This window comes from Euprymna scolopes, chromosome 23 (assembly GCF_053919585.1).
Source record: "Euprymna scolopes isolate OS-2025 chromosome 23, ASM5391958v1, whole genome shotgun sequence".
NCBI classification, from domain to species: Eukaryota; Metazoa; Mollusca; class Cephalopoda; order Sepiida; family Sepiolidae; genus Euprymna; species Euprymna scolopes.
The window spans coordinates 99,523,830-99,548,144 of record NC_136504.1 but is presented as its reverse complement, the minus strand read 5'-3'; the positions used below and the strand labels follow the sequence as shown (position 1 = coordinate 99,548,144).

General features: G+C 34.0%; 1 protein-coding gene across 2 annotated transcripts in view; it reads right to left on the bottom strand.

The window, feature by feature from the left end:
- Positions 1 to 24,315, bottom strand: part of LOC145246061 (intermembrane lipid transfer protein VPS13A-like) — a 468,532-nt gene that overhangs the window by 176,523 nt on the left and 267,694 nt on the right. For both annotated transcript variants that reach the window (XM_080107901.1, XM_080107902.1), the window contains exons 31-37: positions 23,075 to 23,178; positions 21,014 to 21,181; positions 19,558 to 19,862; positions 12,341 to 12,491; positions 8,146 to 8,296; positions 6,951 to 7,114; positions 3,381 to 3,559 (exon numbers count right to left, since the gene is read on the bottom strand). In XM_080107901.1, coding sequence (XP_079964027.1) covers positions 3,381 to 3,559; positions 6,951 to 7,114; positions 8,146 to 8,296; positions 12,341 to 12,491; positions 19,558 to 19,862; positions 21,014 to 21,181; positions 23,075 to 23,178 — 1,222 coding nt within the window. The remainder of the gene's footprint in view (positions 1 to 3,380; positions 3,560 to 6,950; positions 7,115 to 8,145; positions 8,297 to 12,340; positions 12,492 to 19,557; positions 19,863 to 21,013; positions 21,182 to 23,074; positions 23,179 to 24,315) is intronic.

Here is a 24,315-nt window from a genome sequence, read left to right as displayed (position 1 = left end):
TGTTAACTTATATGGAACGGCTCATCAAAAACTTGTTTACGTTAGACTTGAAGACAACCACATTGTAGTCAGCTGGAAAGCAGAAAAACGGAAGACAATTCCACAGGCGTGCAATTCTAAGAAAGAAGCTTTGCTCATGGAATCTATGCTTAGATTTAGGCACAGATAAAGAGTGGGGGAAACTAGTGATAGTGTTTTCTGCTAGACGTGTGTTTCTTGTGAAAGTTTGGCGAGGGGGGGGGACCATAGAATGGAGCTCAGCCGAGCCCTTACCATGAAAATAACGATAAAGCGGAGACAAACTCGCAACATCTCTTCTGTGAGAAAAAGGTTGCAGGGAAGAGAAAAGGACATTCCCCACAAGGCTACGAAGTCTATTTTGAACTCTATCAAGGCAGGATAAGTCCTTTCTAGCAGGTTCTGCCCAGATGTGGCAACAGTACTCCATCCTTGGACGTACCTGGCTCTTATATAGAGAATTGCATCAGCAGTGATATATCTACTGGATCGATAGAAGGATCTCACCATTTTTCCAGCGGCCTTGGCAACGGATTTAATGTATGTGTTCCATTTAAGATCAGGAGTAAAGGTCAAGCCCAGAAGCTTGTCAAAACATGAGGTCGCCCCAAAATGAGAGCCATTCATTTCAATTGATGCCAGATGGGGATCAGAGCGTTGATGATGTAAAGATAAAAGCTTGGTTTTAGATGTATTAAAAGTAACAAGCCACCTCTTTCCCCATTGTATCACTTTCTCAATATCAGAGGAGAGAGAATTAGAGAGAACTTGGTCGTTTAGGGTCTTAGATGTGCTACCATAGGTAGTAGTCATCAGCATAGATGTCTACGAATGATGTAAGGATGTGATTTGGAAGATCATTAATATAGATCAGGAAAAGAGTGGGGCTCAGAATGGACCCTTGAGAGTTGGTTGGTTATTTTTGTTTTACGGCATATCAACCCTTTTTAGGTCATCCAGTGATTTTGAAGAAAAAGTTTTTAATAGAATATTTGTTTTTTTTTTTTTTTTCAAAAAAGTTTCTATTTAACCCATAGTTGGGATCCTAACAAGTACTACCACTCTGGGTCAGAATGGACCTGGGAACAATGGCAATTAAGGGGTGGCTCCACACTCCCCTAAGACCACAAGTTGGGGCCTCACCATTGGATATAGTTTAAGGTCATATCCAGGACCACCCCTGAGGGACTCCAGCATTAATACTAAGAGCTTCTGATTTCTACCCATCAACCACTACTCTTATGAACCTATCAGAGAAATAATTTAATAATTGAGAAGACATTTCCAGCTATACCGTAACTGGAGATCTTGTCAAGTAAACCTTTATGCCATACTCTATCAAAGGCCTTTGATATGTCAAGAGCAATTGCCCTAGAAAGATGGCCTCCATTGAGAGATTAGCTAATCCTATGAGATATAACTGTGAGCACATCTGCTGTAGATCTAGCAGAACGGAAACCATATTGTGTCACTAAGAAGGTTATTTTTACCAAGATGGTTGATTACTTCTCTATTTAACAGATTCCAGCAACTTACTCATGACACACAGGAGACTTATTGGACTTATTGGCCTGTACTGCGAGGGAGATGAGCGATCACCTGAATTCTTAAATATGGGGCATACTGATGAGATTTTCCCCAGTGACGGGAAGCAATTCTTCTTAAGACAACATTTAAACAGTTTTGTAAGGATGGACCAAAGTTCTGGTTGACGTCTTTTGAGTACTATAATTGGAATACTGTCAGGGCCGGTTGCTTTACTGGAATCCAGGTTTTTGATTAGCTTGGCAACATCATGTAAAAATACTTGTATATCACATAGCATGTTTTCTGATACAGGAGGAAATATTGGAGGTTGGCAGCCTTGGTCGCAAAGGTTAGAATTAGTTGCAAAGTTCTTGGCAAAGAGTTTGGCTTTGTCTGATGCTGACGAGATTACCTCAGGTCCATTTATTAGAGTTGGGATAGAGCACACGCTTCTGTTTAGGATTCTGCTGGCTATTTGCCAAAACTGGTGGGAACCAAGCCGCTGCTCAGCTACTTTGGACTTGACGGACTGAGCATACAACTCTCTTGCGTTCTTTATTACTTTTTTACAGTGGTTGCTGGCAGTTCTGAAAGCGGCTTTAGTCTCAGTACATCTATTACATTAGAAGCAATGGAAAAAGTGATTTCTATGCGCAATTGCAGCAGCACATTCCGAACAGAACCACGGATGGCTGTTAGATTTTTGCTGGAACTTTTTTGAGAGTATGAAAAGGTCTATACCTACAATTAACCATTCTATCAGCTCTGATACTATAGAGGACATATCCTTTATAAACATGGAACGCAGAGGTAGATCTGATATAAATGTGCGGAAGCTATCCCAGTCAGCCATAGTATCGATATACTGTATGATGGAGAGGTACATCTGGGAACTTATTACATTTCATTCTTATCTTAACTGATACAACTGAGTGGTCGGAAGATCCAAGTGGAGACAGAACAGAAGCTGAACACAGTTCAGGGCAAGTTGTGAGAAAGAGGTCTAGGAGACTTGCATACTGGCCATCAGTATCGGGAACATGGGTGGGTTCGTGAACAATCTGAGTGAGGTCATAAGCAATGGAGAAATCATGAGAGAACCTCCCCTCATCATTGGTCTTGTTTGAGTGAGTTAACCATTCCACATTGTGAACTGAAGTCTCCACAGACATGAATATTAGCTGAAGGATAAGCAGATAGGGCGTGGTCAATTTTCTCAGATATGCTCTTAAAGAGAGTAACTCCGCTGTTGTGGATGGGGGGTGGGGGGATAGAGGCTAAATATAAATGCAGTAGTGTACACAAGTGCAATCCAGAAGCACATATAATGTAAACTAGGGTCTTCACTGGAGATATCCCAACCACACAGAAACTCATCTTTTATATAGGCACATATTCCATGTCCATGGCGATCTTTGGGGTCAGATTTGGAAGTTAAGTTAGAGTATCCTTTAATTACAAACTCATCTAGGGAAATGGTCTCTCCAATGCCAGTTTCACTTAGAAATAATATGTATGGTTTAGTCTCCTGTAATTGGGTTTCAACCTCTGGAAGGTTAGAACGTAGACCCCTGATGTTAGAGAAGGACACCTGGTAGTGGGGGGTCTACGTTAGAAGTTGGAGATCCGGGTTTAATCGTGTGTTTCTTATTGAGACTTTTCATGGTGTTTCGGGATTTGTGGACTAGGTCGACAGACATGCCTGAAGCAGGGCAGAGAGGGAAAGTAAGAGAGAAATAGAAATGAGGCATTTTTTTTTTTTTCTTTTCCATATTTAAGCATGATTGACTGACACCATCTGTCTCCATAGTAATGAAAACACAAAAAAATCTTACCTTTTAATGCCATTTTGTTTATCGGGTCTATTGTCATCGAGAATTGTGTCTTTTAAAATAATCATGGCTTGCATAGAATTATCTGATTGCATTTTGAAGTCAATGTCAAACAATTGTAACTCAAAATGACCCAAGCATTTTTTGGGATCTCTGTCGACCACTTTAGCTGATTGATTAGCCTGAAAAAAAAAAAAAAAAAAAAAAAAAAAAAAAAAATGATAATAGAAATCAAATATTATGAATTGTGTCTTTGGTTGTTTTTTCGGGCATGTCATCCCTTTTCGGACAAAAGTTACAACTCTTCAAACTCTTTATATATCATAAAATATTTAGTTATGTAGTTTGGTTGTTTTACAGCATATCAACTTTTTTCATGTTATTTGATACCAAATCAATTAATTTTGGAAAAGTTAATATTCAAGCTCTTCATGTAACAAAATATTTATTCAAGTTTGGTTTGTTTTGTAGAAGAAAATTTTTTGTTTGTTTTTAACTTCAGAACATGATTGAAAGAAAGGAAGAGGAAGGAAAAGAAAAACAAAAAACAAAACAAGAACATTAATGTCTGGTGTATTTTAGGTCAGAAAGTCATTATCTTCAGACAACCTGATCTGATAGCACCAGTGCGTATTGGCTGGAAATGGGGGAGGAGAGATTATTATGATAATGAAAGTAATAGATTTTAACGTGTTAATTGTCTTCTAATTTGTTTGCCATGCAGCGGTATCAACGTGCATATGTGCACTCGCTGCACAGGCTGTAATCATCTCTCTTGTTCCTATTTACTTACCGTCTCATGAGGGCAGAGTTAGACACCAAGGTCGGTTTTTAATGTGGGGGAAGGAACAATAATAAAAATTGTCTCTGTCGTGAAGGATTTCTTCTCCACTAACTGAGAACAACAAAAAATTTAAGTGTAGCATCAGAACATACTACACTTTGATCTTAGGCCGGTCGAAAGGTGTTTGATTTAGTCAGCACTGCAGCTTAGAAATTTTGCCTCCAAACAAAAACTACAAATCCAGTTTAAAAACTGGACAGATCTGCACGCCTGTGGAACTGTTCAGTTGTGCTGCTTTCCAACTAACTACAATATGGTTGTCTTAAAGACTAACGTGAACAAATTCTTGATGAGTCATCCTCTTAATCCAATTTCCCAAATTTCAACTACTAATGATGGCATATTCCCCTTGACCACTGTAAACTCATTAACCCTTGAGTAATCTTCCGGCCTTGATAAGTGGTGACTATTTTGTAAAAAAAAAAAACTAAAACTTTCGAGACCAAGCATCTATCACCTGCACTATTTGCATTTGAATGCAACACTAAAACATGCAGCCCAAGAGGTGTCAATCATAACAGTCACTATATTTTTGTCATGTATTGAACAAAGAATTCTGTAACGAGTTCTTAAAGATATCGGGGTATGAGCTCCTAAAAATAACCTCAAAATATTGTTATACAATGAACAAGTTTGATAACTGAGTAATTCAAAATGTAAAAGATATCTAATTATTATGAAAGGCGTTCAATAAGTAATGCCCCCGACTCACTTCTCATAGCAGTAGAGCAACAAAACTAGGCCCACTTATTAGTCTTTCTCTACATAGAAGCTACCCATATTGTTTAAGGTATCTCTGGAGACCGTTTTTGTAGAACACCTCAGGTTGGTCCTAATTTTGATAACTCAATTTTTTTAAAGTTAAACACAATAGGTTCCTGTAATTGTGGTACCCTTTGTCAGGAAATCTGTCATCACTGCTCCATCCTGGTCTCAGAAGACTGAGTATAATCGTGTTAACATATAGCTGCACCTTTGTCTTTTTTGGAAGTGCTAAGTCCAAGTGTTTTTACTGCAATGACTGGGCTTAGGTCTCTCGATCATGGTAATAAATTCAGGTTTCCTCCTGTGTAAGCAGTCTTTTGAAAAACTATGCTTTACAGAGATTTTTTTTTACAGAAAAACATTTGTATGCCAATATGGGATCTATCCTCTATGGGTAAAAAAAAAAAAAAGGTGATGCAGTAAATAGAAATAAAACTAATTGCTATTCAGAAAGAACAGTCACCTTGTTTTATAAGCTAACATTAAAAAAAATAAAAAAAACCTTTGCATTACAAAATTAAGATAAAACTTTAAAATATAATCAATTTCTTCCACTAGTCGTGCCTGAAGCTAAACAAATTTCATGAACAAAGCTCAATTCCTAGAACTGCCTGCCTGTAGAACTATTCCACTGGTCTGCTTTCCAACTGACTACAAAATAGTCAAGTCAAATGTAAACAAGTTCTTGTTGAGCTGTACCCTTAAATAATCAGATTCTACCCAATTTCCACCACTATGCTGCTATCTAAGTGAACATTATTCATTCATTAACTCTTATCCTCAAGTGGCCTATGGACCTTGATAAGTGGCGAGTTCCTTGTATATGTGTACACACACACACATATATATATATATAACTTCTTTGCAGGTCTTTGAAACATGGTTGGACAAGAGTTTTACTCATTTTTTGCATTATTGTTGTACTCTGGCAGCAGATGGCAGATAAAGTAGTGTTGCATCGTATGGTTCTCCCTCTCCATCTACAAATAGTTTGGTCAGTTTTGTGTTCACATCTGGTCACAACTTTTGATCAACCCATTCCTGTTCTTAGGCTGTTGAATGTTTTGCATTTTTCAATTAAAATAATGAATATATTATTATTCCACTCAAAGAAAGTTATGTTTTAATCGTCTTTATTGGCCTATTTGTTAGCAATTTTTATTTATTTATTTTATTCTTCTTAAGGTATATCTTGTCGAACTCTAGAATCTTTAATTTACAGCATAAATACAAAATCTTAGAAATTTTGGATACACCATTTCCCAAAAATCAAACATAGTGGCTTAAGACAGCTTTGAAGATGTGCTTCAAATGCAATTTTTTTTTTTTTTTTTTCTTGAGCGATTACTTCACTTTACTATTTCATCAAATCACCAAATTCTTTTCCATTCCAAAAAGGTAGGTAATAGTGATATTTACATCTAGAAACAAAAATAGGTTTAAAGGCTCCAAAAATTCGTACTAGAGACATCTACTCAGTCATGGCTGACTGAGCAAGAGCATGCTACCCTTGTGGGTTGAATGAAGGATTCCGGTCAAAATTCTAAACAGATCCCAGAGTTCAACAAAATATATTTAAAGAAGGTTGAAGGTTACATCGGCCGAAATGTTGTACACATAACACTCAAGATGAGAACCGTAGTCCAAATAATACAAATAAACAATCTTTATCTCAAAAATTCTAAATTGTAACATTGTTCTAGTCTTAAATGTTTTGGTTGCCAGTCAAGTAGAGATCATAAAAGCTATCTTATGTCATTTTAGTTTTAGAAATGTTGTTCTAAACGAAATGGCAGTATCAATTCAGAAAAGCTTTTGAATTGTAAAAGCTTGCTGACAAAGAATAGTTTCCCCATTTGATAGTCAATCCATAGAAGTCTTGAATTGTAAAAGTTTTAGTGACGAAGAGCAGAATCCGAACAGTAGAATATTTAAGTTGGGCAATTAGTTTTACTATCTCTTACCAGTTCATCTTTTCCTTGATATAGCGTGGCTGATAAACTGTTCAGGGTGAACTTGAATGTCATTCGATTATAAATTGGTTCAGGAGTTTTTTTGACTTCACCTCCCTCTTCTAGTGTAGGGGAAAGCTTTTTCTTATCACCATCTGCTGATTGGACTTTTTCTTCTGAAAAAAAGAAAAATTGGAATTAATACTGATATTTTAACAAGTTGCAAAAAAACGTTAAACTACGCATGAAATATTGTTGCCACATCTTGGCTGCTGCATCTACCATTAGTCTCTCACTCTTATACAGGGTATAAAAAAAAAAAAAAAAGTTTCCAATCTAATATGTTCCGTACTGTTAGTCATGCTCCAAGTACCTTAATAGAATGTGACCTGAAGAACTCTTGGCACTTGCCCCCCCCCCTCCGACATACATACTCTCGACTAACTTGACAAGCAGCAAAGTCCCACCTCCTCACTGTTGAGGTCTATATGCCAGAAAACCTATTCTAATAGTTTCTGCTCTTGCTAAGCTTTGAAATTCCCTCTTTGTTTCCAGCTTCCCTGGCTGCACCAACCTGCAGAAGTTCAAATTTAATGTGAACAGACATCTTACAGCTCAACTCCCCATAGCCTCCTGTTTAACATGATCCCTAGTGGCAGCCATTTATATTCCAAGTCACACTATACCATGTTTAGGGGAAAAATGAGTAAGAAAACAATATATATATATTATACACTAACAAATACATGCTTTCTTCTCTAGTCGCATATTTTTGCTAAACTGAGAAGATACAGATAAACTACATACATTAACTACCCCCATGAAAAAGGAGTTTATGCCTGGGAGGACATAACAGAATAAATGGTACACTACCCCCCGACCCTAATAAAAAGAATATGTTGGGAGAATGGTATGGTGAGGAACGAACATATACTTTACAGCCTCCCCAAAAGAGAAAGCTTAGGAGGATTCTCCTCCCTCTAAGATATAAGAAAAAAAAAAAAAAAAAAAATAGTAATGCCTAGTATCATAACTGAACAGATTCTATAATGCCCCTTCTCAAAAATAAAAGTAATTACTGGGTGGATCTTCCATAAAAGGAGAAGATCATGCTTGGGAGAATGGTATCATGCCAATAAAAAAAGATACCCCCCCCCCCAAGAGATAAGATAAAAGTTGAATTAAAGAATTTTATTTTTGTATTTACCAGCATTTGTAGATGCCTCCTGAGGAGTCTTTTCATTTTCAGCAGCCGTTACAGTCTTTTGTGTCTCTGCTGATGCGGGCGGTTGCCCTTCTGAAAGGTTTTCATTCAACATGGCCATGATTACAGCATAATCATACTGACTGAGACAAAGCTGGTAGCAAAAAATTAAATAAAAAAAATTAAAAATTAAAATATTTTGTTTGCAGATGAAACAATTTCATTGTAAAATGTTTTTCTTTTTTGTACTTATACAATGTTTTCATTGACAACAGCCAACAGAATTTGTATACTGCTGGATGGTGCTAATCGAAAACTATGATCCAAAAATAAATGCAAAACGTTTTAATGAAAAAAATAAATAAATAAATGCATTTTTTAATGGATAATGTTACTAACCTTTTCAGAAAAAGAATAAAAACCACTCAACCTATGGTACTTTTGGAGAATTAATACTTAATATTTTTTTTTAATAATATGAAAAAATAAAAAAAAATAAAAATTACCAGCAAATGTCAGACGTTTTTCTTGGCAATTTTTATGAATTTCTTTTCCAAATTTTAAAAGGAATATTGAAAGCTAAGCAAAAATGATTAGAAATTGTTTGGAAGAGGAAAGTTTTTTTCTTTTGTTTTTTTTTGCATTTTCTTAAATTTTTATTTTAATGAAACTTTTCCAGTACTTATACAAAAAAGGTACCGTGCAGAAATAATAACACTATTTAGAGGTCCATTCTTAACATGCGGAAGGGAAAGTGTTCTGTAAATATTCTGTACTTTCACCTAACAAGATACTTATGGAGAGAAGGTATCATGTTTTCATTGACAATGTTTAATAGTTTCATCAAGTTGTCAAATCAATTGAATTTTTTTCGTCTGCTTACTCGAATTTCATTGGTAAAATGTAAGCATATCCTGGTGATATATGTGTTCTGTTGGAAAACACAGATGAAACTTCGGCTTCAGCATGGTACCTTCTCTTCATAATATCATTGTTTTTTAAATATCCTTCACTATATAAAAATGACTAATGTATGTTATATATGCATCTAGTAATCCAGATTAAGTTTCTATCCACAGGATAACAAATCTGTTTCTGTAATAGTTTATCAAATAAATATGTATTATTAAGTGAGTAATACATATGGAAAAATTGAAATTACTTAAAATATCTATAATGATATCGTATATAAAAAGAGCCAGATAATCTATGAAAGAATCTTTAAATTTTTTAAATCTGACTAAAAAACAATTGCAATTATTTTTGTGCTTCGTACATTTGGATATTTTTCCCTCTTTAAAACCGTATGTCTTTCATATTTCACTTTTTTAGTAAAAAAGTTATATCTTTGGTAAAAAGCAATGAAATTTACTATACAAATGTATTTTTGTGCAAGGAATGAAAATATGCCACTGAAATTTTCCATGAATTAATAGTTAATTATATTCAGTAAATTAACATAAATATGCTGCAATACTATAAAAATACTATGTATTCTTAAAAAAAAAAAAAAAAAAAAAAAAAAAAAGAAGAAAAAGTAGTCAAATTGATTGAATTTTTTCCGTCTGCATTTACAAAAAGATGTTACAGAACTCAAAGTTGAATTGTAATTCATTTTATGTACAAGAAACTAACACTAGGACTATTTAAAAATAAATATATGGCAAGATTTCTTTCAGATTATTATAGATTAATACCCTCTTCACTGACTCCTTAAAAGCATGAAGTTTTAGGCAATAATTCTGAAAAAAACTTGGAAATTTTTTTTTTTAATTTATGGTTGCGGAATTAGTTTTACATAAATTTAATGTAAAATAATTGCCTATTTAAGGGTAATTCTAGCATTTTAGAACAGTTAACTAATTTTTTTTTTCAATGTGATAAAAATCCTGCATGTTTATTGTGGGGTACAAATCACCACTATTTGAGAACTAAGTGGAATCAACAAGTCCTATAAATACAACTGGTTTCAGAGACTAGATAGGAGACATTCATACCACGTTTAAGCGCATGCTACGAACACGTTCCTCTCATACCACTTTAGTGGCTCCTGTGTTCATGATACATACATACATATATTTATACAATTTACACTACTTGTGGTTTCTTTCATTTGTGACCCCTAGCACATTTATTTTTGAGGTAAAAGTATCTTTTTTCTTTAAGATGAAAATATGTGGTTCTCTGAGGGATTTTTGTTAGGTTGGTGACTTGCCATTCAGACTTATTAGTGATAAGGTTAAAGAAATTTTGTTTTTAGGGGTGGACTTGTCACTCGAACCTAGGGTTAATGGTAGGATAGTTTTTTTTTTTTTTTTTTTTTTTTTAATACAAACTTTAGCATGACAAAATATAAAAAATATTTGGAGGGCTAACTACTCTAAAAGGCAAGAATGACTGGGAAATTGGGAGGAGTTATTTTATGTTAAATTTATGAGAAACTGATCCCAGGTTTTCCTAAAATACATTTTTTATTTTTTCTTCCGCTAAAATTTTTAGGATACTCATGCATAATCGTCTATGAAAAATAGAATGTTATTTCTTTTTAATTGGTAGCCAGAAAGTCATTTACAACTACTAAGTTCAAAAGTCGAGTATATTTGAAAACCAGTATTTTTGGATGGAGTCATGATTCTATAAAGAACCACAAATTGCTTTAACTTTAAATAAAAAAGTACTACTTTTTTTGTTTTTTTTGAATAAAACAGTCTGCAAAAAACATTTATAAAAATTGCCAGCTGATACTATTATTGCTGATAATGCTGGCAGCAAAACAAGCAAAATTTGAAGGGGGTGGTAATATATCTTTATTGAAAAAAACAAAAACAAAACAAACATGAACACTAGGCAGCAAAGACAAATTTATGACATTTGCATAGGGATACTGTAAACTGTCTTTGACTACTATTTGGGGGTCAGTGGATTCGCCAATCATTTTTATAACCACTGGCTGTGCTAAACAACCAATGAAAACCTTCCAAAGTTAGTATAACAATTGTCGAATTTCAGATTCAACCAGTTCGCCGCTAAATACGTCACGGACCGCATTTGATTCTTGGCCGCCATCTTGGTTACTGCCAATTACAGTAAAGATCTGATCTGAACTACGCCGCCATCTTTGTTCAACATAATGTCACAACACTTAACAGATACGCAATTTTCAGAGACAATAAACTTAAAGTAAAATATGATTTTAGACTTAGTTTTTTGTTGTTGTACTAATGAGTCGGCACTTATCACAGCCCACAAGCCACTCAAGAATAAGAGTTAATGAGTGTCAGGAGGACAGTTAAAATAGCAACATGAGGATTGGCAACAATGATTCAGACTGGTCAGAAATTAGATTTATTAGGATGGCTCAAAAAGAATTTGTTTACATCAGGCTTGAATTGTGTTTTTTGTTTAGAAGGAAAATTCCTTTATTGTAACAATGACAAACAACTGTAGAGGTTGAGGTTTACACATCAATGTTCAAAATCAAAATGTGTAAATACATTTGTATGCACGTCATCTATCCATCCATTATCCTGAATAAAAAATTATATTTTGGACCAATCAGAAAACTGTCTGAATTTATTTAGAATGGTCTTTCTGGGAGCCACCTAAATTCCTTAAAAAGTCATACTTTTCTTCAATAAACTAGTGGAACTCAGTTGACTGGAGTGTATGGATTGGTGTCGCTGGGCATCCCTCTTTGGACACTAATCGCTGTAGTATGTCTCCACTCACACACACAAACATTAGCCAACACAGCCACAAGCAATGACTGCTTGAATCCCTTACTGTTGTCTGCTCATTTAAAAGAACTCGTCAACTGAAATATTCACAACCTTTATCACTGAACTATCTTACTAATATAAAAACAAATTAACATTGACTTTTATAAACTTTCAATGAATTATAATTTTTAAAAATGAGAAGTTTTCCATGATTTTCTTGATCCCTGAAACTCATGGCTCTTAATCAATTCAGACTCCAATATCTCATCTAATGAATCCCCCTTGTTTTTACAAGAACTAAAATATTTAAATATCCTATTTTTTTTTTCTACTGCCATAAACTTTCATTTTAAATATATTTAAAATATCATGCCCAGATCAAAACCAAAATAAAACCCTCTGCCAAATTTTGGAAATCTTAAACTTTGAACCTGCACAACAAATGGAACAATCAGAATTTGTAGTCTAATGATACTCACTGCAAGGGCCTCTTGTCTCCCTTCAATGCTCATGTCTGGTTCATCATGGTACCACCCTGCAGAAAGGTTTCTGTTGACTGCAAGATTTAAAGTCACTGGCTGTAGAAGTAGACATTCAGTGCCTATTTCATGTTTATCATTCAGTAAAGCTCTGAAAAAAAAAAATAAATAAAAATAAATAAATAAATAAATAATAAAAATAAATAAAAATAAAAAAAATAAAATAAAAAATCCATAAAAATAAAATAAATAAAAACTAATAAATAAATAAAATAATTAGTATCACACAGCAATATATAGATTATATATTGAGCTGAAGTCAACATCTTAAGTGTTATTGGAAAGATTGTTACAATCTAAAAATAATTTATTTGTGGAAGTAGCTCTAGAAAAGTCCTGAAGCTACTTGATGTAAGAAGCTAAAAAGAATGAATATATATATATATAACGAAATTATTCCAGTTAAATCTGACCCCTTTTTCTCGCATAGAAATTCTAAAAAAGTTTATAAAATTCAGACTCCCCTGTTAATTGACCCTATATGCACTTTTATGTTGGGGATTTGAGGCAGACATGGCGCACGCATACATACACTGTTTCCTTTTAGTCATTCACCATTTCCATCTCAGCTTTTTAACCCCACATCCTTTTTACTTTATTCCTATATCTCAACACCAACCCTAATCCATACCCCTTTTGGTCTTGTTTTCATGCAACCAAATCTTATTTCTTTTTTCAACAACATTTACCAGAACCTCCTGATATTGACTCCCGTTGAAATGGATGACTTGATATTTTCATTGCAAACTTTGCTTTTCTATAAGCTGTATCGCCTGAAGAGGTCTCTAGTTACTAAAACCTAGTTGGCCAAAACATGCTCCTGACTGTAACAACACATTACTGATTATGCAAAAACAAACAAAGTGTGTGTGTGTATATATATATATATATAAATAAAACAGACTCACTTCAAAACAGGATACTCTTAATTGGTGGTACTAAATCCAGAGGCAAAATAATCAAGCCAAAAAATTAACATGGCAGTTACAGACCGAGTCATCCATGCTGGAAATAACCCAAGTTTCACAGATCCATACAAAACATGGCACTTTAGAACATGCCGACATTTAGAGTGATGATAGAGAAGCCTGTCAAACAAAACTTTCTCCAGGAGACCATAGCACCTTGACAGGCTTCTCTATCATCACTCTAAATGTCGGCATAATAATCATCTGTGTTATTTAATGCCAAATAAAATTGTCAAATGGAATCCCAAGATCCCATAATCTCTATCTCTACTATTATATAAAAAGAACTGTGTGAGAGAGAGAGAATTTGTTCCCTATGGATTCCAAAACAGCTGGGCCAATTTTATGAATTTTCAAACAAATGTATTTGCTGTATCTGGCAGTGTTCTTAGATAGATATTGTATAAGAATGTCTTCAATAAGTATCGATAATCGAAATAATCCGATTAAAGAAGAAATAGGCGAGTTTGACGAAAGTTAACACCTTAACCAACTTAACATCATAAATGCATCTGAGAAGTTTTATTACAAGTCGAAAGGTTCAACATAAAAATCAACAGTAGGTTCTTTGATATGAGAGGAGTGCATTCGAAATTTGTTTGGATCACAACTGAACCATGATACTTGCCTTTGCATTTGAAATTTTAATTCGAGCCATAAAAATCAACGGTAGGTTTTCTACAGTGCAATGTAAACTACAATGTATCGTGGACTAAGTCACTGTGAGAGGCATGTGAACCTTCCTTCCAGTGCATTGCAATGGATCCCTAACTAGAGCAGGCAATGAATTGATTTGATTGAAAAATGGACGATTCCACTAATTTTGATGACAATAAAAAATATGGGAGTATGAAACATTCTTGATCCTCATTCAATTCCGGGCAATGTTGGGTCACCTTGTTAGTTAATTCATATTTTAAAAAAAAAAAGTGAAAAATAAAATCGAATAATTTGAAATTAAATCCTCAATAGTTGATCAAATTTTATTTGCTATAATGCTCCATGCTTGAGCGAATGGTAATTTATTTACTTTGGTATTCATTCCAAGATTCTTGCCATTTTTCTTCGATTATCCTGTTTATAGATTTTTGTTTTTTTACTCACATTCATCTCTAACAAGGCACACATCGCCACTTGGTCCTTAGGGGCTACTATTTGGGACCATGCCCAGGAAAGATTAAGATGTTGATTTACGTTACATTTAAACTTCTGAATATCAGCAGGTAGCAAGAAGGGAATTCCAAAGTATAGGAAGAAACTATTAGAGTAGAAAGCTTTCTGGCATTTAGGGACCTCAACAGTGAAGGGGTAAGATTTTGTTGCTAACTGGGTTTGTCGGAGATATGTACGTTGAGGGGGCAAGGAGTTCAGAGCACATTCCATTAAAATATTTGTAAAACAGGCACAGAGATGTAAAATTGTGGTGATGGGACAGGGGTTGGAACTTAGTTGACAAAGCGGGATCTGTTAGATTGAAAACTCTTTTGGATCCTATCCAGGAGGGAGGGGCTAGTGCTTGATGCACCAACTCAAACATGGCAATAATGCTCCATGCTTGAGCGAATGGTGGCCTTTTAGAGGTGCAGGATACTCTCAGGTGTGAGTAGTCTTCTAGTTTGATAGAGGGAAGCCACTTTCTTTGCAGCAGCCTTCACAATACCCTCAATATATTTGTTCCAGTTCATACTGTTGGATTTGTGTCTTTAAACCAGATTTTTTTAATTGTATTTCCTTTAGCATTGTTGTATAATCTGACAGTCTATTAATATGACTGTATAAGATTATTGACATGATATATACACATTGGATACTCTACACCTTCCAGATATTTGTGAATAATATGGGTACTACAGCCTCTTTTCTTGTCTCTCTGCAGCCTAAATTTCAGGAGTTTGTGAAGAAATAAAAAATTATAATTTTATGTAGGTACTAAAAGAATGCTGATCCCAGGATGGATATCTGTCTCTACTATTATATAAAAGTCACTGTGTGTGTGTTCCTTATAGGTTCCGAAACAGCTGAGCCCATCTTTTGCAAATTTCACATCAAGCTAATTTATATGTCTGGCAGTGTTCTTAGATATATTTTGCACAGAAATTCATCCGATAAGTATCGAAAAAGTCCAATCTTAAAAATAGTCTTTCTCTTATAGATTAAATAAGAATTTTTACAAGGGAATATTTTACATAACACCAGCCGGTGCAACTTTTTTTTCTTTTTTTTAAGTTGCACTGGCTGGTGTTACATTATTCCCCTGTGAAAATTCTTTCATTTTATCTATACCAGAAAAAAAAAAAAAAGACTATATTAATATTGTCAAGCCTAAATATCAGCTGACGTGATATTGTAAACAGACGGAATTTGACGAATGACATTATCATTATTTTTTTAAATTATTCCTCGTAATATACAATAATCAATAGAGGATTAGTTTTATAATAACACATATGCAATCAGCATAAATTAAAATATGTGTAATCGTATTGTACGATCAGCCAATGCTGGGCTGCCAGCTAGTAAGAAATATGTATAGCATTAGGTTTAAAAATTTTTTTTTTGTGGTGGTGGGAGAGGATTCTAGGACACATCATCTAAATGATAACGTTTACAACATTTTATAGCATAATGGTAAACGAGTCTGAAGGGCTCGACATGAGAAACCATTTTAACTTAAAATTTATTTAGTATAACGCATGTAATCTGAAGAAAAACATGTTTAAAATGTGTAAATATCTTATAAGTGTGATAGCGTCATTTTTTTTTGTATCACCCAAGATAAAAAAAAAAAAAGATGTTTCTCTCCTATTACTATATAATACTGAATTGATTTTAACTCTTAAAACGTTCTTAATGTCAATTATATATATATATATATATATTATATATTAGACTACCCATGACTCAGTGGTTCAGTATGTTATGGCTGGCTATGGAATAGCGAGTATATTAATTATGGCAAAAATATGCGCACTTGTGCATACAATGGCCACCACTTTTGATAAGGAATTACATTGCTTTATATCTAAAAAACTTATTTGTGGAAAATTTAAATGTGATATTTGTTTTCAGCATACCCTAAAAAAAAAAAAAAAAAAAAAGCTACATTATATACAGTGTTAGTCATCTGTATCTTGATATTTCTAACATCACTTCCACCGAATGGCTTTGTAAACAAAGAAGTGTGACTTAATTAAAGTACTTATCCCAAGTTAATGGCTATAACTTTTTGCCAGTTTTTAACTGGTTAAAAAGTCTATTGCTTGTCTAATCTTTAAAGTATTAATAAACCGTTGCAAGCAATTTTAATGTCTTTAAACTGCCAATTACAGAATGTAATGCAATGAAAAAGGCTTAGAAATAGTTTAAATAGTAAAAAACTAAAGCAAATACGTAAGAAAAGTAACTGTTATTAGTTAGTGAGAAATAAGATTTAATGGTTAAATGGTTTTAATTTTTGTTCTTAATCAGTTAACTATGAGATGTCACTTTTATTGCCTTTGGTAACAGTTACTTATTGTATGATTTGTTATGTTTCATTTAAAGTTAAGTTAAATGTTATGTGTTGATAGTTATGTAGTTTCTTCTTATTAACACCATTTCAACGATTAGGCAAGCTAATCTGAGTAATTTTAACATCTTTAAACCGTCAATTACAGAATATATGAAAAACTTTAAAATAGATTAAATCGTGAACATATTTGTTTTGTTTTTGTTTGAAAACTTGCAATTAAAAATACAAATAAAATTTGTAAAATGCAGATAAAAAAAGCAGAAGGAATTTAGTTTTGTCTTTATTTGCATATTTAAAAAAAAATTGATTAAAAAAAAGCTTTCCTGACACATATGCAGAATTTTTCAAACTGAAAGCTGTAAACCAGATGGGTGGTTTCAATGCCAAGCAAGACAATTCGAGTTTTATAATATAACTATCATTTCGGCCCGGCGTTGCCCGGGTGTTTGGAGGTGTATGCTGAGCAAAAAAAAAAAAAAAAAAAAAAAAAAAAAGCTTAATTTTTTAGCTTTGACCCCTATTATGACCCCCTTAACATTTGTTTTGGGCTCAAATCAAGTTATTAAGTTAGATCCATATCCAAGGAACCTATATCTAAAATTTCAAGTGTTTTGACCCAAAATTGTCGGAGGAGTTTGGTAGAGTTCTCAAAGGTCAAATCGTTGAACTTTGATCCCTTAAAAGCCAAATTTCGGGTCGAAAACCAATCACATAGATTTTCCCAAATTTCAGTACCTATATATCAAATTTCGAGCCTGTAGACTAAAAATTAACAGAGTTATTGAGTAGGGAAATGTACACAGACACGTTCACTTTTATAGATATATATATATATATAATTTTTTTTATCTTGTATCTTCATCTTGAATTTCATGATCTGCTAATATAAAATCTACAAGATTACTAATTGGTTTCCCAGATACTTTTATGGACTTCACTATGCCATCTTTCTCAAGTTTGGACTGCAATTTTTTTTTTTTTTTTATTATCATTTTTATTGTATCTTTATTTTTATTTTTATTCTTATATATATATATATATATATATATATATATATATATATATATATATATATATATATTTTATTATTTTATTTATATTTATTTCCTATTCTTTTGTATATTTCTATTTATCTATTCTTTACTAGAAAGTCTATATAGCAATACTACATTTTTTTTATTGGTACTTGTACAGTTTAGTCAAGACATTAAAAAATGAAAATATTGAAAAAAGTTTAAATTGTATGTATCCGTTATAGAACAAAGTTCTGAAAAAAAAAATTTCACTTAATTTCATCAAGTAGTTTTTTTTTACAGCGGAAAAACACGGTTTTATGAGAGCACGTTGAAGGCGGCCATCTTGGATTTAAAAAAAAATTTTGTTTGAATTTTAGAAATGACAAAGGGAGATAACTCCAGTTAAAGTGCTGACACCCCTCCCCATCTCTAATACTAGCTTTGCTTCCTAAAAATTGAACATTTTGCTCGGTATCATAAATTGTTTTTTCGCTGTAAAAAAACAAAACTACTTGATGAAATTAAGTAAAATTTTTTTTCAGAGAACTTCGTTCCATAACGGATACATACAATTTAAATTTTTTTCCGATATTTTCATTTTTTAATGTCTTCACTAAACTGTACAAGTACCTTTTTATTTCTAGGTTAATATTTTTGTGTCAAGTTATATATATATATATATATATATATATATATATGAGAGAGAGAGAGAAATAAAATGGAGCAAACCAAATTATGTGTTCACCAATGTTTCATCTTTATTTCGAGACTTCCTCTAGATGAAATGAAGACGAAACGTTGATAAACAACTATTTGTTCCTTTTTATTTCTCTATTTTGTTGAAATACTATTTCCATTATTCTCATCACATATGTATGTATGTATGAAAATGGAAATAGACGAGATAGATATAAAAAAAAAGGAACAAATAAAGTTGCGTTCAACGTTTTGTCTTTATTTATCCAGAAGAAAGATTACAATAAAGATGAAACATTGATGAACACATAACTTGGTCTGTTCTTTTTTTTTTTTTTTTTTTTATCTCTCTCTCTCTCTATATATATATATATATATATATATATATATATATATATATATATATATATATATATATATATATATATGTGTGTGTGTGACCAGACTGTGTGTACCTGACAACGTTGGGTTGTCTTGCTTGTTGCGACAAGAAGCTATCAGTTCTCTTGGGTGTTCTTAACACCAATTCAGATTTCACATTGTTGAATCTAACAGTGATGATGATGATGGTGATGAAAATAAATCTGTTTTCTTAATAGATAATCAAAATGCTTACCATCTCTCTCAGATATATATACATATATATATATATACATACACACACATACACACTAATTTTAATCTGAATTTTTAAAGAAACTGTTTAACCCTTTAAACTCATTTATCTAATTCAAAATATGATGTAGAGCAATTATTTTTGCTATTATACTTTCTGTATTTCACAGATTTTAATTAAGGGTTGGTAGCACTCCCCCACACACAAATTGTTAAGTTCACAAAAAAAAAGTAATGTGCTCACATGACCTAGAATATGTATTCAATCGTGATCAGTTTGTTAGTTTAAAAGTGAATTTAGTATATAGGAATATATACACATCCCCAACCTAATAGAGAAATAATACTTACCTGGACATTTTCAAGGATGCTAATTGAATTTTCATTTTGTCAATGACAGCAGTTTTGTTTTTTGTAGCTGGACCAACAGAATGGAAGCTGTTACTAATGTCCAGTTTACCGAGATCAACCAATAAAGTATTTGGGGATTTTGAGTTTTGTGGGATAAGAATTAACGGAGCCTTCATATTTATGCATAATGCAATACGAGAGGCTGTTTCTTGGAGATTGGCCACAGTCTCTTTGGATAATTCTGCCATCTTCTCTCCAGCCTCAGAGATTTTGTCCTTAGCTGCCTGGAATTGGTCCAGGAAACGCTACAAGAAAAAAAAAAGAAAAAAAAACATTTTAAAGACAAATAGCATTCCATATAAATTAACTGTAGTATTTAAAACAAATATTACATAAAAAGATATAATGGGACAAATCTAAACTGTGGTTTCTTGATGAGCTTTAGTTGTAGACAGGCAGAGAGATAGACAGACCCAGAGGCACAGACAGGCAGAGAGACAGACGGGCCCAGAGGCACAGACAGGCAGAGAGACAGACGGGCCCAGAGGCACAGACAGGCAGAGAGACAGACGGGCCCAGAGGCACAGACAGGCAGAGAGACAGACGGGCCCAGAGGCACAGACAGGCAGAGAGACAGACGGGCCCAGAGGTACAGACAGGCAGAGAGACAGACGGGCCCAGAGGCACAGACAGGCAGAGAGACAGACATGCCCAGAGGCACGCAGACACACAAACAGGCCCAGAGACAGCCGATCCAAAATTATATAAAGCAAGATTTCAAGAGACAATCAGTTGAAATATAACCATACAGTTCGCTAGATCTTGACCAATATTTTGAAAATATCAAGTCTGAATATATCAGGTGCATGTTTGGACAATCCTTCTGTATGGCTTCAAAACCTGGCCAATGAAAGCTGTGGATATCAGAAGGCTAGAAGTGTTTAATCAATACTGTCTCTGCTGAAGTCTATAGGTTCGCTGGCATCATTTCATCTCCAATACCCAAGTTGAGATGCACTGTAAGCTCATTTTCTTCAATCAATCTTTCAAAGAGACTTTGATGCTGCATACTACAACCCAGGAGAGTTTATTTGTTAAGCAATAGCTCCAGAACCACTCCAAGGTTGGTGAAAATGCTTGGGAGGCCAGCTGGAGATGTGGTTGCACACCATCAAAGCAGATGTCAAACTTAGCGCCAGACCTAGTGCTGCTGGTCCTAGGACTGGTTGTCCATTACTATCTCTGACACTAGGGACTGTCATGCATGCTTGGTGTTCATCCGGAATGATGGGCGTGTTCTATGGGAGGAGCCGGCTCAACCTATCCTGGATGAATGTTGCCTTAAGTATAATATTTTGACCTATTGTCACCAAACTTTGTCAAATGATGTGGACACTAAGTTGTACACAAACTCCAATGAAAACAACCTCATTAGCAAAGGTAATGATGTACTTACAAGCAAGTCATTCACAAACTTGTTCAGAAAAACGAGACGCATACAGCCCATTGTTACATTAATGCTGGTGTCGACACAGGACATATCCAAGAACTTGGTTCCTTCCGTGCCATTATTAAAAGCCACAATGTCACATTTGAGCACTTCACTGCCTTCAATGGCCAAAATCTGAAAAGAGAAAAAAAAAATTGTTTAACGATTGCAAAATGTTGATTTGGTTGTTTTGTTTTATAGCATATCGACTCTTTTGGGGTTATTTAAAATACCGAATTTGGTCATTTTGAAAAAAAAAAAAAAAAAAAGTTATGTTTCAAGATCTTTGTCTTCAAATATTCATTTATGGTATTTGTTTGTTTGTTTTATAGCATATTAAGCCTTCTTGGGTTATTTACTGCTGAATCTGATTTTGCTTCAATTATCTATATCTTCAAATATTTATTTGTAGTGTTTGGTTTGATTGTTTTGTAGAGGAAAATTGAGGTTTTTAGTTTTGCAGAACATGATTGAGTTTTGCAAAGGGAAAGAAAATATAAGCAATAACATTAGGCTTTTGTGCATTTTAGGTTGTAAATCTAGTATATTCAGACAGCCTGATCTGGTAGCACCAGTATTTCTCTTGCCTCGCTATTTTGATTCAACTATTAAGTTAGTTATCTCCCTCCCACGGCAGAATGATGTGATAAGGATAAGAAAAAGCCAGTGCCTTAGAGAGAGAAGGCAAAGCCTGGGAAGATGGACCTCCTAGAACTGCACAAGACCAGAATATACCTCAGTCCACAAGCTTTTCAACAATGGTCTGCACTCTTTATTCAACCATTAATATTTCTTAATCTAGACATTTAGAGAAAGAGTTATTTTGTTTTTTCAGCATAACCATCAGATTTGCATACATGTGTATACCACACAAAAACATGTAAATTAGATGGCAAAATAAGTCTGTTCTATATGACAATAATAATGTTGCCATACTAGAAGTCTGAAGTAATTTTTAATTATATTTTTGGTACTTATCTACAACCCATTTTCCAGCAACTTCTCATCAGCATTTACCTGCAGGTTACGTAAGCAACCAGAAGATGTTGAAGCAATCAATTGCCAAAAGACAACAAATTTCAATGAAAGTGTCAAATTCATTAAATCAAGAAATAACAAAAATGACTTTCAACACATTGCCTCCCCCAGAAGCAGAAAAATAAAGCCTGAGAGGTTGTTATGACAACAGATCTCAGAACTAAATAGCTACTCTAATTGTTACTGCCGATAGAGTGCCCGGATCGACCTAGGTGAGATTATATGGATTATTTTTCCTCTGAAAAATTATTTAATCAGTTAAGGACACACACACAAAAAAAAAAAAAAAAACATACGGAGAATGAGGATGGGGGGGGGGGCACTGTTTTGAATTAATTGTCAGAGTCTTCACTTCAGCATCTTCTGGAAAAGGTTGGGTTGTAAACTAGATACATACCAAATTTTTAGTATCACTTGTATTAAGGGGTGAACCTTTAATATCTAGAATTACTTAAATGTCTATCCAGTCATGGTAGACAGAATTAGAGCAGCCTATCTCTATATTAAATAAAGAGTTCTATTCAAAATTCCGTAACAGATATTTTACAGTTCAGAGATTGACAGGTGTTAAATCAAAGATGATATGATTGAAACAATTTAAAAATAATAACCTTTAACATGATATGTCAACATGAAATGAAATTCTTTCCCCTTTTTTCAATGTTCTAAATCAAATTCTTAAAATGGAGAATGTGGAAGGTAGGGTGCTGCAATTTGAATTAATCATTTAGCAGTCTTCAATTCGACATCACCCAAAGAGATTGGTTCATAAACTAGATAAGTACCATATTTTTTAGTTAAAAGTTTAGTTTGTTGAGGATTGAACCGTCGATGTCTGGAATTAAGACCCAGCCATATCTGATGGAATAAAAGCAGCCTATCTCTATATTAAATAAAGGGTTCCATTTGAAATTCCAGAACAGACAGTCCAGACCCCAACAGACGGTCCAGACTCCAACAGATTGACACAATTTAAAAATAATCATTTACCTTTGGATAGTAACATTCTGGAGATGGATTGAAGATGGTAATGTCCTTTAATTCTGCGCCAATAGTTGTTTTATCAACTTGAACTTTTACATCTGCATTTATACCTGAAATTAAATTAAAACAAAATTACAATCGATCTGTTAAATCTGAGGTAGTGATACGAGACCAGAAAGAAAGAGCAGCAACCCTAGTTGAAGTCAGTGTCACTAATGATGGGGTAACATTGTCACCAAGTACATCAACATTGTTTCTCTTCATTGCCATTTCGTCTAGTGGTTGCTTCGTTTCCTCATCTACTTTGACAGTGATCCATCATCAGTGGTGCTAGACAAATAAAGCTTCTTTTTATGCAGAAAGAAATACAGATATGTTCACAGAGAGTTTCTAAGGTTTTATTTCTGAAGAGAATAGAGTCCCACAGGAGCGAGAAAGACTTAAGTTCTATTAACTAATTATTTAGTCAATTCATTTATTTAACTCAAATGGGAAAAGTCGGAGGGGGGGGGGATTTCGTTTTTGCCAATATTCCAAGTTTCCTTAGAGCATTCAGGTGACATGTCTCGTGTAGTTTCCATGGACACTCCATTATTTTGTGTTTTTCTCACATGACTTATGAACAAATTGATTCTTCAAACTCATTTCTTTCCCAACGATCCTGCAGACATTATCTCTACTACTACTACTACTACTACTATTACTACTACTGCACCTTTATCGCCATTTGTTCCCAAAGTTTGAGGGTAGAGTGTTCGAGTCATTGACTTGGTCGAATGGCTTCTTTCCACTTGATTTGATCCATTGCCAATGTTTAGCCCATGAGGTTTCAGGTCCTGCTTAACATCATCACTCCACCTCTTCTTAGATCGACTTCCTGAACAGGCTCCATGAACATCAAGTTAATGATTCTTTCTGACCACTTGTCGACTGCCATGCATTGGATACTGCCATACCGTCTCGGTCTTTTCCAGCTTAGAGTCTCATCCACTGAATTCAGGTCAAGCCTAGGTCTCAGCCCATTGAACAATCTTTGAGGAGCATATTAATTGTATCATTGCATGATCACTGCAAATTAGTCTAGTAATGTCCTTAACTTTAAGAAACCGAGTCTCACTGGCATACAAGAGAACTTTTGACACAGATGTAAGCTTCCATTGTGTAACTAGAAGCGTCTTATCTCTTGTTTACTCTATTAGCAAATCTTTGATTTACTCCTGGGAATGATACTGTCTTGCAGATACTAG